Below are 13,592 nucleotides of genomic sequence, written 5' to 3'. Positions count from 1 at the left end.
GACCATGAGTCCTATAAATTTTGAGAAGAAAAAAAATAATCTACAAAATGTATCAACTCAGTGTTTGTATGTACTGGTGCATTTGCCAATAAAGCCCATGGAGTGATAATAAAAAGCCCATGGAGTGATAATAAAAAGCCCAGTCCCGCAGTCATGGGAGTGGAGAGAGAGAATGCATCGTCCTGAGGTCCCCAAACAATGTGCACAGCTAGTCTTGTCCTTTCTCTCTCTCTCTCTGTTTATCGTTTGGAAATCGCAGCGAGAGCGATATTCCTCCCTCTCTACGGCGAGAGCGCTAGGCCTTGAGCTATTCCTCTCGACAGGGGAGGTCGTCTCCTGCCAGGCTGTTATTGTTAATGAAAATATGTTCTTAATTAAGCTGCCTGCTGAGATAAAGGTTAAATACCTGAATGAATATATCATCTTATTTCACCGATTCACCTTACATTTACCATTTACATTTAGTCATTTAGCAGACGCTCTTATCCAGAGCGACTTACAGTAAGTACAGTGACATTCCCCCCGAGGCAAGGAGGGTGAAGTGCCTTGCCCAAGGACACAACGTCATTTGGCACGGCCGGGAATCGAACTGGCAACCTTCTTATTACTAGCCTGATTCCCTAACCGCTCAGCCATCTGACCTCCTTATTTTGCATGTACTGAACTGTAAAACAGCACTGTCTTTGTCACGTTTTATGCATGGGTTGAGCGGTGTCAAAGAAGGCAGTCCTACTGCAGCACGTGTGGCATCAGACAGAGTTAGAGAGGCTCCACAGGCTGTCTAAAACAGGAACAGGCTGTCCTGTCCTATAGCAGTGTAACGACTCATAATCCCACAACGCCCCTGAAAGAGTTCACTGAGCTGGTGACAAAAATGAGGTTGAGGTTGTAAATCTCTAACTACAGACAAGGACTCGAGGTGCTGATCTTTTTTTATGCTTGGAGGACTAAAAGCTCTCCAAAGGTCAACCTCCCCTGGTGCCATAGCAGGGGACAACGCCTTCTGAGACTTTGACACAAACACACACATACACACACATACCCCCACAGGCATGCACATACACACAGGCATATATGCACATAAACACACCCACTGGCCTGCACATACACACACACACACGTCAGGCTTCAAAGTCAATAAAGTTATACAACAATACTCTTTAGGGCTTTTCACAGAAGCACATGAAGCACAGTCACGTGTTGATGACAGTTGTTTGTAAACTGATGAGAAGAACTAGCCTTTCATGTTCGCATGTAACATCAATATGAAGTTAACACATTGAAACTGACAAGGCTTGAAACCAGACATGGTGTAGTTTCCAGGCACTTTAACAAACACTGATGCCAAACAGAACATAATTTGCATGTTTTTATAATTCCCAGTGAGTGCTAGAAGGAGCCTACTCAGAATCTCCTTCAGGGATCATTACTCATTCATGAGCCACTACGAAAAGCCATATCATTACCCCCATCCTTTGTGCCTGTTCTCAAAAGGCTTTGCACACTAACAGTATCCCTTTAATCTAGGGAAGAAAACACGATGCTAATTGCTAGTTAGGTCTGGGTATATGGATAAATATAGGCTACTGTCTGCTGCTAACTGTACAGGTTCAGATGACTTTCTTTCACTTTTGAGGATGCTAGTACTACTGTCTGCAGATGGCTGGATAGCATAGAAGACAAACTATCACACTTGCAGACATCCCAACCTGAGAGACTCATTTCCGGGAGGTGGTCCCCCCCCCCCTCCCGCCCCCCCCCCCCGGGACCCAATCCGGACGCATGATGTACCCCCTCAACCTGCACGTAACCCCAGATCCAGATGAGAAACTTTTTTGGGTGTTTTTATTTCACAATTTTTTAACATTTTTTCGAAAATAATTTTTTCAACCTATAGTCCTACAGGAGTCCTCATCAATGATGGCAACTTTTTTATTTGTAATACATTTTTACAAAAACATTTTTTTTTACAAAAACAAACAAAAATTATCTCCTTTCACTACCTGTGTGAACCAAAAGTTTCTAAAGGTTGAATTGTTTTTAAATGAACATTTCATATATGCTGTATCAAATATATTTCACATACATTTGTATAAAAAAAACTAACTGTATGAATCAACACCTATCTCAACAACCCAAACCCTCAATCCCATTTTCATAGCCCCCAGTAAGATATAATTTCTTACTTATAATAATATAGTAACAATAATGTATTAATTTAGCATATGTTTTTATCCAAAGTGACATACAAGGACAGATTTCAACCTGCAACCTCTTCATCTGCAATCAAACACTAAACCACTGAGCTACACTCATCCTTGCCGAGCTACAATGCTACACCCATCACCCACCCACCCACGCCCACAAGCAGAGCGTGTTGCACGGCACATCATGCTGCGCTTAGTCGGACCCCCTCCCCCCCTCCTCACAGGAAGTGATGGACCCCCTGTGGTCTCGGTGTGAGTCCAATGTTACCACAGCTGACAGACTGGACTGACCTTCTGTTCTCAGGGCCCGTCAGGATGCGGCTGGTGCCGTCCCATGACTCACCAACAACAGACAGTGATGACTTTGGTAAAATTAGTAACTCCATCCCCCTCAGAGCCAAACTTAGAGCCCCCCCCCCCTCACTTTACCCCAAAGAGAACCTATCTCTGAGTTCCATGAGACCCATGTTATTCTTTTAGTCATGCTTTTATGGCAAAGCTGTAAATATCGAAACAGCACTTGAATTCAGATGTAAATGCAACTGAGGGACATTCATTTATCCATCCTTTGTAAATAATGGAGCACATTAAATTCCAGTAGAATGTCAATCGGGGCGTTAAGGAAGCTGGTGAACTCTGGGTTCCTGTTCGGTTGGCCAACGGGTCAGAACCCTGCAGCCTGACCCATCTTCCTGGCGTCGGACACGGCGGAAATGCAACCTCGCTCCTTGGCAACAGCGTTGACAACGTTGAAGGAGAATATGCAGTCTTCCACTCTATGGCCAATCCTTCTTAAGACCTCCGAAACAGACTGGAGATGCAAACACTTCACTTAAAATCTCCAAGTTTGATTACATGGCTGGAAAAACTGTTCAAAACAGTGCCGTATTGCTTAATAACTGTATTTATCAGCCTATCAGTGCAATCAAGCTGTCACTCTGAAGTGATTACATGGTGATTGTAGGAGACGGAATAATTACCTCATCGAACCATGATTCTTTCTGGACCTTATTCTCTCCGTTTACAAACACAATTGGTGCAGCGATGGCTTCCTTCAGACCCATACCCAGCCAGACGTGGTTCATAATCGACTGAGAGAGAGAGAGAGAAATAGAGAGAGGGAGAGAGAGAGAGAGGAATATGAAAGAACATAGTTTCCAGCCATAATTGCTAACAGAGGTGACCCAAGGAGATGGATCCAGTTAATTGCACTCACTAAGGCCATCGCTGTGGTGATCATGCTACCCCCAGATCCACCAATCACAAGGGTCCTGTCTCCTGAACGAGACTTCAGTATCGCAGGCGCCATGGAGGAGGGCGGCTGCTCACCTGAGGACATAATCAAAAGTGAAAATTTAATATCAGCTTTTCAAAACCCCAAGAGACCCCTTCATTAAGATCTCAGGATATGTGAGAGAACAATTATGTAATCATTTTAATAACAGGGTTCATTTAGCCGGCGCTTTCATCCAAAGCAATATATGGGGGAGATTCAAACCTGCTCTCTTGATCTGCAGTCAAATGCTGTGCTGTACCCATCCCACACATAATCTACTGCATGTCAATATGGTAATCAATCCTTAAAGGTAAAATAGGTATGGTTTTTCCAGTAAAAAAAGTTCCATCTCCTATATTGTGTATGCAAATGAGGCCCTCTGAGAGTTGTTTAACGACACAGACAGCTCAGTGCAAGTGGATTGTCAGTTTTTAATTCTGGGAGCTCCTATACTTTCTAGACAATTACAATATAGTATGTTTTGGCAATCCTTCTTCTGTATTGGAGCGGCAGTATCAAGTGCAATGATGAGAACATTTCTGTTTAGTATTTTCATAAAATTATTTCTTAAAGCATGTTTGCTTCACTTTAAAACCTTTGCGCAGTTCTGTATCAGTCTTCATGTAACATTTACTGTACGTTAATATACGAGACGTGTGTTTATCCAGTACCCGATCTGAAGCGGTCTGCCCTTCCGCAGAAGTCTGCCAGCTCGTTGTTGAGAATGATGCCTGTCCTCGGGGAGTAAACCATCGAACCAAACCTAGAGGAAGACACGGACACGTGTGTTAGCACGGAGGAGCTACAACAGCTACAACCTGGCATGTGGACCTGTTGCCCTTAGAGTGTACCAACACTCGTCCAATTCCACCTGATCAGTTAAAGGGTTTATTATCAGTTTCACAAAGAGAGTGTAGATTGTGTGTCTGTGGCGATATATGGGTATCAGTTTGTTTATCTATTCAGGGTGAGTTAAGTGAATTCGCACGTTCACTTGTGTGTTTACGAAACTCGTCCATTTCGGTCTAATTTTCACTTCTGTATTTTGGACTTCGCCAACGCTTGACACGGCGACACATTGTCCTCAGGGTAGCGTCTCACATGTGGTTGATGGTGCTTGTGACGGAGACGGCTGAGCCGTCCTTAGCCAGGACGGACACGTGAGTGGTCCCGTAGCGATCGGACGACGACGTGACGTTGTAGTACGAGTCGCTATGGGTGCCGTCCAGGGTTATCTTCGCCCTGACGCGTGCCGCGAAGTCCGAGCTCACCAAGTACGATGCATTCTGCAAGGAAGTGGATATTCTGAACCTTAACGTACTTCTGTTAATTGGCAAGTAGATTTCCAGATACAATAAATTTGCTTTGATCTGGTGATGCATAACGAGAGAGAGAGAGATGTTGAGAGAGAGAGAAAAAGAGATGAGGTAGACAGAGAAAGGTAGAGACAGAGCAATGAAGAAGAGAAAAGGGGGGTAGGAGAGACTGGCAGATTAGTTACTATCAAGATACTGGAGATACATTTACATTACGTTTAGTCATTTAGCAGACGCTCTTATCCAGAGCGACTTACAGTAAGTACAGGGACATTCTCCACGAAGCAAGTAGGGTGAAGTGCCTTGCCCAAGGACACAACGTCATTTTGCACGGCTGGGAATCGAACTGGCAACCTTCGGATTACTAGCCCGACTCCCTCACCGCTCAGCCACCTGACTCCCTCACCACTCAGCCACCTGACTCCCTCACCACTCAGCCACCTGACTCCCTCACCACTCAGCCACCTGACTCCCTCACCACTCAGCCACCTGACTCCCTCACCGCTCAGCCACCTGACTCCCTCACCACTCAGCCACCTGACTCCCTCACCACTCAGCCACCTGACTCCCTCACCACTCAGCCACCTGACTCCCTCACCACTCAGCCACCTGACTCCCTCACCACTCAGCCACCTGACTCCCTCACCGCTCACCCACCTGACTCCCTCACCGCTCAGCCACCTGACTCCCTCACCACTCAGCCACCTGACTCCCTCACCGCTCAGCCACCTGACTCCCTCACCGCTCAGCCACCTGACTCCCTCACCGCTCAGCCACCTGACTCCCTCACCACTCAGCCACCTGACTCCCTCACCACTCAGCCACCTGACTCCCTCACCACTCAGCCACCTGACTCCCTCACCACTCAGCCACCTGACTCCCTCACCGCTCAGCCACCTGACTCCCTCACCACTCAGCCACCTGACTCCCTCACCGCTCAGCCACCTGACTCCCTCACCACTCAGCCACCTGACTCCCTCACCGCTCAGCCACCTGACTCCCTCACCACTCAGCCACCTGACTCCCTCACCACTCAGCCACCTGACTCCCTCACCACTCAGCCACCTGACTCCCTCACCACTCAGCCACCTGACTCCCTCACCGCTCAGCCACCTGACTCCCTCACCACTCAGCCACCTGACTCCCTCACCGCTCAGCCACCTGACTCCCTCACCACTCAGCCACCTGACTCCCTCACCGCTCAGCCACCTGACCCCCCTTTATAGATACTCACTCCCGCAGTGCCAAAGATGGGATCATGAATGCTGTGCTGCTGGCCGCTAGCAAATTTAGCCGCCTCAATGTAGCGTTGGTAGAACTGTGCCTTCCCTTCACCCTCCATGGAACTCGGCGTGAGATTGAACCCTGGAAATCATAGATCAATCCGAACTCTTCAGGAACACTTTTTTATACTTTTTAACCTAACAGTGGAACTACTGTGACTAATCGTTAACGTAGTGGTTGCATATAGAAAAATATATAATATAAAGAGAAAAATTGTTTGACTTCTTAAGCTAGCCAAATACCTTTCATGATGTTGAGAATAAAGGCAAGCAAGGCTCCCCCTGCTGGTGGAGGAGGGATGTGCATCTGGTAGCCTCCCAGAGGAATCGTCCACGCGTCCTGCTTCCTGACTTTAAACAACCTCAGGTCCTCCATGGTGAGGGTCCCACCTGCAACAAACAGACAGGAGGACGGTTCGTACCAGTCAACCATCCAGGTGAGAAAACAAGGAAAAAGTTTTCCTTTCATAAAGGAAAGTTTCCTACAGTTTAAATAGATCTCTTCTCTCTCTCTGTTTTCTCTGTTTTCTCTCTCTCTCTCTCTCTCTCTCTCTCTCTCTCTCTCTCTCTCTCTCTATGTATCTCTATGTCTCTCTCTATGTCTCTCTCTATGTCTCTCTCTATGTCTCTCTCTATGTCTCTCTCTATGTCTCTCTCTCTCTCTCTCTCTCTCTCTCTCTCTCTCTCTCTCTCTCTCTCTCTCTCTCTCGCTCTCTCTCTAACCTCAATGTTTCCTCTCAATCTCACTCTTTTTCTCCACACATTCCAAGCCACCCACCAGAAGCTTTAATGTCATGGATCAAGTCACGTCCTATGCTGCCTGTGTAGAAGACGTCAGCTCCTTGTTCTGCCACGGTTTCCATGGTTTCTGCCAGCTTGGGGAACTTCAATGTGTCCCCTGTCTTCAGAACCGTCCTATTCTCCCTGCAGAACACCTCACTAGAAGAGAACAAGCACAGGGGAACGCAATCATTAAAACAAACAGCCCACCCACACACACACGCATACACACACACACGCACGCTCACACAAACACACATATAAACACACGCACACATGCAAGCACGGATTCCTGCACATGAATGCACACACACATACGCGCGCATATGCACACACACACAAACTCGCACAACAGAGAAAAACCAAGACAGCTGTTTTCAGTGTGAAGGTATTAAACAAGAGCAGCGTGACCTCTGTGGGTTACAGTGACAGTACATCGTTAGCAACCGACAGCAAACACGCCAATTAAACTCTGTATACTTCATCACCCCAGCAGGCGGGAAAAGACTCTGTCTGAGTATAGCCTGACCTATTTCCATCTCCCTGCAGAGCCAGCTTATTGCAGCGCATCCCTGACTCCGTGGGAATCGCTTATGTGAGTCTCCCTCCCCATCTGCTGGTGCCAGGAGACCCTCTCCTCGGCATCTGGGCCCCCAGTCAGAGGAGAGGGGATGGGGAGAAGAACCACGGGATGGGGGGTGGGGGGGTTTCAAAGCTTTAAAGTTAATCTCGGGGATGGGCTCAGAGATGGCATCTGCTGTATTGCTGCATCACGGCGTCATAAGGAGAGGTCCCGGGGCTCACTGATGCAGACCACAGCTGGGATGCCCAACTGTAAGTCGATTAGCACCCCGCGGATGTGCTATTACAGCATAGCAAAGCCCAGGTGTTTAAGATTAGGAGCACCTCCTTCAACACCAAGGATCCCTTATAAGGAGGCGGGGGGGGGGGGGGGGGAAATCTGCTATCTCCTCTGGATCTGCCGTCAGATGCTCTGCAACGGAGCTCCGCCCCCCCCCCCCATACATAGTTTTAGTTCCCCCCCCCCATACTTCTGATTTTGTGTGTATATTGTTATAATTATTATACTACCAGAGAGGCGAGGCTTTCACCGCGTTGGCTATCATGGGTACGGAGAGGAATTTACTCAGGTAGGCTGGCATGGGGAATCCCTCCCTGGCCAGTCTGATGGTGGGCTTGAACAGCGACGCCCAGGGAAGACGGCCGTAGCGCTTGTGGACTTCCTGGTACCCACGAAGCTCCCCTGGTACGCCGATCCACTGACTACCTGCAGGGGGCGACAGAGAGAGCAGACGTGAGGATACTAACTGACTAGGAAATGGCTAGGTTTGATTGTTGTCATTGAAGATACTTTGTCTTACTGATCAGATACGTGACTGAATTCCAGAATTGAATTTCATGTCACAATGATGATTATGACTAAGTCGTAGAGCAGTTGCCTGCAGATTTCCAGGTTCAAATCCCCTCTTTTCAGATAAAAGCATCTGCTATCTGAATATATCATTATTGATATTGCGTGAGCTCAGGTCAGTTTCCAGACTACACATGAACTACCAGTTGTACCTGTGATCAGCTGGAGACTGGAGGGACAGTCCTTGAGCAGGTCTGCTTTGAAGGCCAGAGGGACGGTCTCTCTGGAGCTGAAAACTTTCACCTTGCCTGGAGACAGCAGACAGGCTGAGTTAGAGGACTGGGGACAGACTGGACACTGTTGGATCGATAAAATACTTTCCTATTCTCTACAGCAGCCATTCCCACTACTGTAGGGAACACAAAGTGGGGCAGATCATGGTATGATAGTGTGATTCTCTATTGATCACAATATACAGTAGAATGAATTAAATGAGAACCGACACTTGCACGTAGATAAAAGTATGCTAAATGACTCAGCATAGAACAGGGTGCATGAGCACAGCAGAATAGAATACAGTAAAGCTAGTATTGTAGGCAGACACACCATACTTATCCATGATGGTAAATATGGACCCTCCACCCAGACCCATGCTCTGGGGATTAACCAGCCCAGTGCACAGCAAAGCAGCAATGGCGCCATCTACAGCTGATCCTCCTTGCTGCAGGATATCCCTGCAACAAATCAATACTAGGGGTTACAATACACATTTAGTCATTTACATTTAGTCATTTAGCAGATGCTCTTATCCAGAGCGTCACACAATACACAACAGTCTTCTGTATGAATAAAAGCTCTGGGGAACACTTAAGCAGTATATTCAAGTTTATGTTCGTAGAACAGACAGACACACACTGCTGTGTGAAATTTAAGATGTTCTGGGAAATATTTGTGTGTCAGAATGACGGATTTTGGATCTTAACATTATCCGGAGACAAGTTTGCACTTGACCCTACAACACAATGCAGCTAACAGGAAACGTACGGATAGAGAGTTATGGTTTCAATTTGACCCCCCCAAAACAACAGTCTTTTGTACAGTAGAAACTGAAAAATTGGGCATGGCCCATAACTTTTCCTCATAATCCTCTTTCAAGGAACACCGTATCCAGAAATCAGGATGCATGTCATGAAGCAGAGAGTCATTAACTCAAATTGTATTTGCCTGAGTAATGGTCATTTCCAGTCCATCAAATAAGTCATCTGGCCTGAACACATTTACATTTTACTCATTTAGCGGACGCTCTTATCCAGAGCGACTTACAGTAAGTACAGGGACATTCCCCCGAGGCAATTAGGGTGAAGTGCCTTGCCCAAGGACACAACGTCATTTGGCACGGCCAGGAATCAAACTGGCAACCTTCAGATTGTACTGTAAGTCGCTCTGGATAAGAGCGTCTGCTAAATGACTAAATGTAATGTAATGTAAATGTATTTGTACAGTAATTCCCTTTGGATCAAAGGGTCAGCTAAATGAAGATGTGTTGTAAACACTGTCTCTTTCATTCAAATAACGGATGAAGGAACAGGCTGATCTTGGCAGGAGACAAAAGTAACTCCAGAGCACACAGATACTTGCTGAGCTGAATGAAAAGGCAATGTGAAACCTGTTTTTTTAATTGTTCTTTCTTCATAAGTAGGCTCCATGCTGTTGGTTGGCTCACGATTGCACAATACTGGTTTCAAGCTTTAACTGAAAATCACAGTACACTTCACATGAACAATGTATATAGTGGAAGTAAAGGGATGCCAAAAAAGCTCTTCCACTCAATTTAACAAAATGGGTCTGTTATACAGTACACCAGGGGTGGCCAACCCTGGTCCTCGAGAGCCCCTGTCCTGCATGTTTTAGATGTTTCCCTGCTCCAGCACACCTGGTTCAAATGAATGGTCATTACCCAGCTCCCACAGAGCTTGATAACAACCCATTCATTTGGACATGGGCTCTCGAGGACCAGGGTTGGCCACCTCTGCAGTGCACCTACCAGATGTACCCCAGCAGGTTAAAGTGTTAGAATAAAAAAATTAATAGATATCATGACTATTAAGTAATTTTTATTAGAATGACTATGCAGCAGGCTTCTAGTCTAACTCAGGAGTATGGCCATTGTAAATTAACAGGCAATGAATATGTCTGTACCCTTGACATAATCTCTATTAGCGAGTCTTTCAAATCTCTTAAACTACTTATGGGCTACTGTTCACATAACTTATTATCTCACATCTCAGAAATTGTCACTGACGTTGTCTGTTATTCAGTTCACTTCAAACTTCTAGTTTAAACTTTATTGTCAATTAAAGACGCATATTCCATATTCACACAACTAAAATTTTAACTACAAGTAGGCTACACAGAAAATGTGCACCCCAAATAAGATTCGTAGAACATAACATTATTATGTACACATGAATTAGCAGGGCGAAGAGACGGATGCATGCATGTATTACCTGCCAATTTCCGAACAACGTTGGGAGTCTGCAGCCACCGCCGCGTGCTTGAAGTTACCGTCTGAACATCCACGGTGAAGGAAAACGCCAACACACACACAAATAACTACCACAGCACATAACAAAGCGACAACATAAAGGCATCGAATCTGCCGTGGTTTATATTTGGCCATCGTTTACGTGGAGAGCAACTTTCCGTGGAGTGGTAGTAGCCTATGGTGCGTTGGCTTGCCTCCCGCGGATGAAGTTTGGATATTCCCAGTGAGCGTGGTGTTGCAACACCATGAACCAACCCCCAATGGGTTTCTTCTCTAGGAGTAGCGCACAAAGTAGCGCACAATTCCTAAACCATGGGTATTAATGTGGAGTTGGTCCTCCCTTTGCTACTATAAGAACTGCCACTCCTCTGGAAAGGCTGTCCACAAGATTTTGCGTCCACAAGATTTTGCGGCGTGTCTGTGGGAATTTGTGCCCATTCAGCCACAAGAGCATTAGGGGGGTTGAGCACTGATGTTGGGTGATTAGACCTGGCTTGCAGGCGGCGTTAGAATTGATCCCAAATGTGTTTGATGGTGTTTAGGTCAGGGATCTTTGCAGTCTTGTTCTGAGTACTTATATGTCATGTTATGCCAAGTTGCTTTGCGTTGTCTTGTCCTAAGAATTTCAGTGCCCAGTCTGACCCTGTGTTAGTCTGTGTACCTGACAATAAAAGACTTGAACTAGAACAATGGTTAGAGCATGTACAGTAACTGCAGATCAAGAGGTTGCATGCTCAAATCCTCCCTTGTTTGTTGCTTTAAATGATGCGTCCGCTAAATTAACTTAGTTATTATGATTTGGGACTCCCAGGTGGACACTTTATTACATTATTATGACACGGTATGCCTGCTTCCTGTCTTTTGTCCCAGGGTCAGGGACATGGGTCTGTGATCAAAGCCAGCATCATTAGGGTCAATCTGAGGAAACTGCCCTCGCAATGTGTCGCAATGTGTCGCAATGTGTCGCAATGTGTCCCGCTACTACCGTGTGCTCACTTGGCATGGGGCCTAGAACTTGAACTACGACCGTTCCGGAGAATGAACGTCTGAATGTTGATGTTTCCTGCTGTATTTGGGAGTCAGGTGGCTGAGCGGTGAGGGAATCAGGCTAGTAATCCGAAGGTTGCCAGTTCGATTCCCGGTCATGCCAACTGACGTTGTGTCCTTGGGCAAGGCACTGTGGAAGAAATTGGGATTTCCTGTGTGCTTACATTATTCACTAATCAATAGAACTAGTCATTGGATACTAGTTAGTACGTTCTCATGTAAGCTTGCTATTAATAAGAGTATATTGTGTCTATGTGTCAGGGTTAATAGATGTTCGGGGTCAGGAGAAAGTACTGGCTAAACGTTCCTTGTCATGACTACAAGGAGAGCTCCAACTATGAACTCTCTAGTCTGAGAGTTGTCATGTGTTGGGAGCAGTGAATCTCTTTCTCTGAGACTTTTGAAACGTCATTACTGCCTGACTGTCACTATCTATGTTTACATTCCTGTGCCCTATAAAAGATGGTCCTCCGGCTTTCAGAGCTGAGAGAGACATGATTGAGACCTAAGCCTGGTGTTGTGTTGTCATTTATTGTCAGAGGTCTGGTTTTCTCTCCCAATCTGCAGATTGATAAATATGTATTAAAATCCAGAACTTAACTGAACTTAGTCACTCCGTTTATGAAGAGACGGACAAAACACTTTCTTCATCAATTGGCGTTGTCGAGCAGCAGGATTACAGAACCAGATCCAGGAGAGACCCACGGCGGCACCAGTATAAAGCAGAACCCGTGGTGCACAAAACTAAAAGGTAAGGGGATCCTTTTCCAAAACCCCATTCACGGACTGCTTTATGCTTGGTGCGCCTGCTGTCCCTCTGCGATGCTGGTAACGTAAACAATTTAAGAACTTTTTATTGTGACGTTCAGTTGGGAGCCTGGTCTTAGCAGACCAGAGTCTGCTAGGCCTCAACAGGAGGAAGATAATATTAGAGTTTTGGTTTAGTAAATTTGGGTCATTAATTGACTTGCTATTTTTACTTTGTCTAGGTCAGAGTTGGCGAACTCTGATAGCGTACAAGAACTCTGGTCGCGTGAAGTATTTAAAGAAATATGTAAAACAATCTGTATTCTTGATCTGAGGCAAAGGATCTGTTGACAGAGAATACGGCCCATACTCTTGACCTGGGGAAAGGATCTGTTAACAGAGTGTATGGTTTTATATATACAGACCAGGGGTGAACCAAATGTATATGTTACTTTTAAGATGCATGTTTAAAGTTGTTTTTCTCTTTTAAACAGAGATCTTGTTGGGATTTGTATTTTTGTTGGAATTGTAACTGTATTAAGTGTTGTTTTGAGTTTTTCTTAAGACCAAGCACAGTAGGTGGGCGGTCATAATGTATTAGGGTCAAAGGCTTTATGCGAGAGACCAACTTTTAAGGGTAAAGTGTTTTAAACAAGTTAGGGATACTTTGACAATGTTAAGGGACAGTTAGGTTTTTACTGACAAACTTGGCTTTAAATGATCAGCGAGGGACACAATCAAATACTGAGGGAAAGATAGACTGGCAGTTTATGGATTAACTTGTCTCTCTTAAGCACGAATTGTGATTATTTTGTTACTTATGAGGTAACGGAGTTGAGGAAATTATTGTATGCGCGTTCCCAAAAGGGTTGGGTCTTTGTAGGCGCGTCCCAAGATCGAGCGCCGGAGGGCGAGGATAGTTTGGCTTGAAAAAGGCCATATTTGTAGTTCACTACCACATGATATTGTAGTTATTTTTATTCTTCAATATTGTGACCGTTTTACAGTGCTATGAGATT

The 13,592-nt window shown here is 45.6% G+C and overlaps 1 protein-coding gene across 1 annotated transcript; it reads right to left on the bottom strand.

Moving 5' to 3' along the window:
- Positions 1 to 1,945: 1,945 nt before the first annotated feature.
- ggt5b (gamma-glutamyltransferase 5b) lies at positions 1,946 to 11,022 on the bottom strand. The gene is made up of 12 exons (XM_062478625.1): positions 10,742 to 11,022; positions 8,841 to 8,968; positions 8,447 to 8,542; positions 7,955 to 8,150; positions 6,861 to 7,021; positions 6,326 to 6,472; positions 6,034 to 6,164; positions 4,585 to 4,769; positions 4,155 to 4,246; positions 3,424 to 3,536; positions 3,188 to 3,298; positions 1,946 to 3,018 (listed from the first exon to the last, which is right to left on the bottom strand). The coding sequence occupies exons 1-12, from the start codon at positions 10,912 to 10,914 to the stop codon at positions 2,872 to 2,874; spliced, it is 1,680 nt and encodes a 559-aa protein (XP_062334609.1). The 5' UTR covers positions 10,915 to 11,022; the 3' UTR covers positions 1,946 to 2,871.
- Positions 11,023 to 13,592: the final 2,570 nt, after the last annotated feature.

Source organism: Osmerus eperlanus, chromosome 14 (assembly GCF_963692335.1).
Source record: "Osmerus eperlanus chromosome 14, fOsmEpe2.1, whole genome shotgun sequence".
NCBI lineage: Eukaryota > Metazoa > Chordata > Actinopteri > Osmeriformes > Osmeridae > Osmerus > Osmerus eperlanus.
The sequence above is the reverse complement of the archived record's forward strand: the minus strand, read 5'-3'. Positions and strand labels throughout refer to the sequence as shown.

Excerpts from the sequence above, each read along its gene's own strand:
- ggt5b (XM_062478625.1), bottom strand. The coding sequence starts at position 10,914 with ATGGCCAAATATAAACCACGGCAGATTCGATGCCTTTATGTTGTCGCT. Across the intron at positions 4,247-4,584 it reads ACAAGCACCATCAACCACAT|GTTTGGTTCGATGGTTTACT; the intron begins GTGAGACGCTAC and ends GTCTTCCTCTAG. Across the intron at positions 3,019-3,187 it reads AAGAATCATGGTTCGATGAG|TCTGTTTCGGAGGTCTTAAG; the intron begins GTAATTATTCCG and ends TTGCATCTCCAG.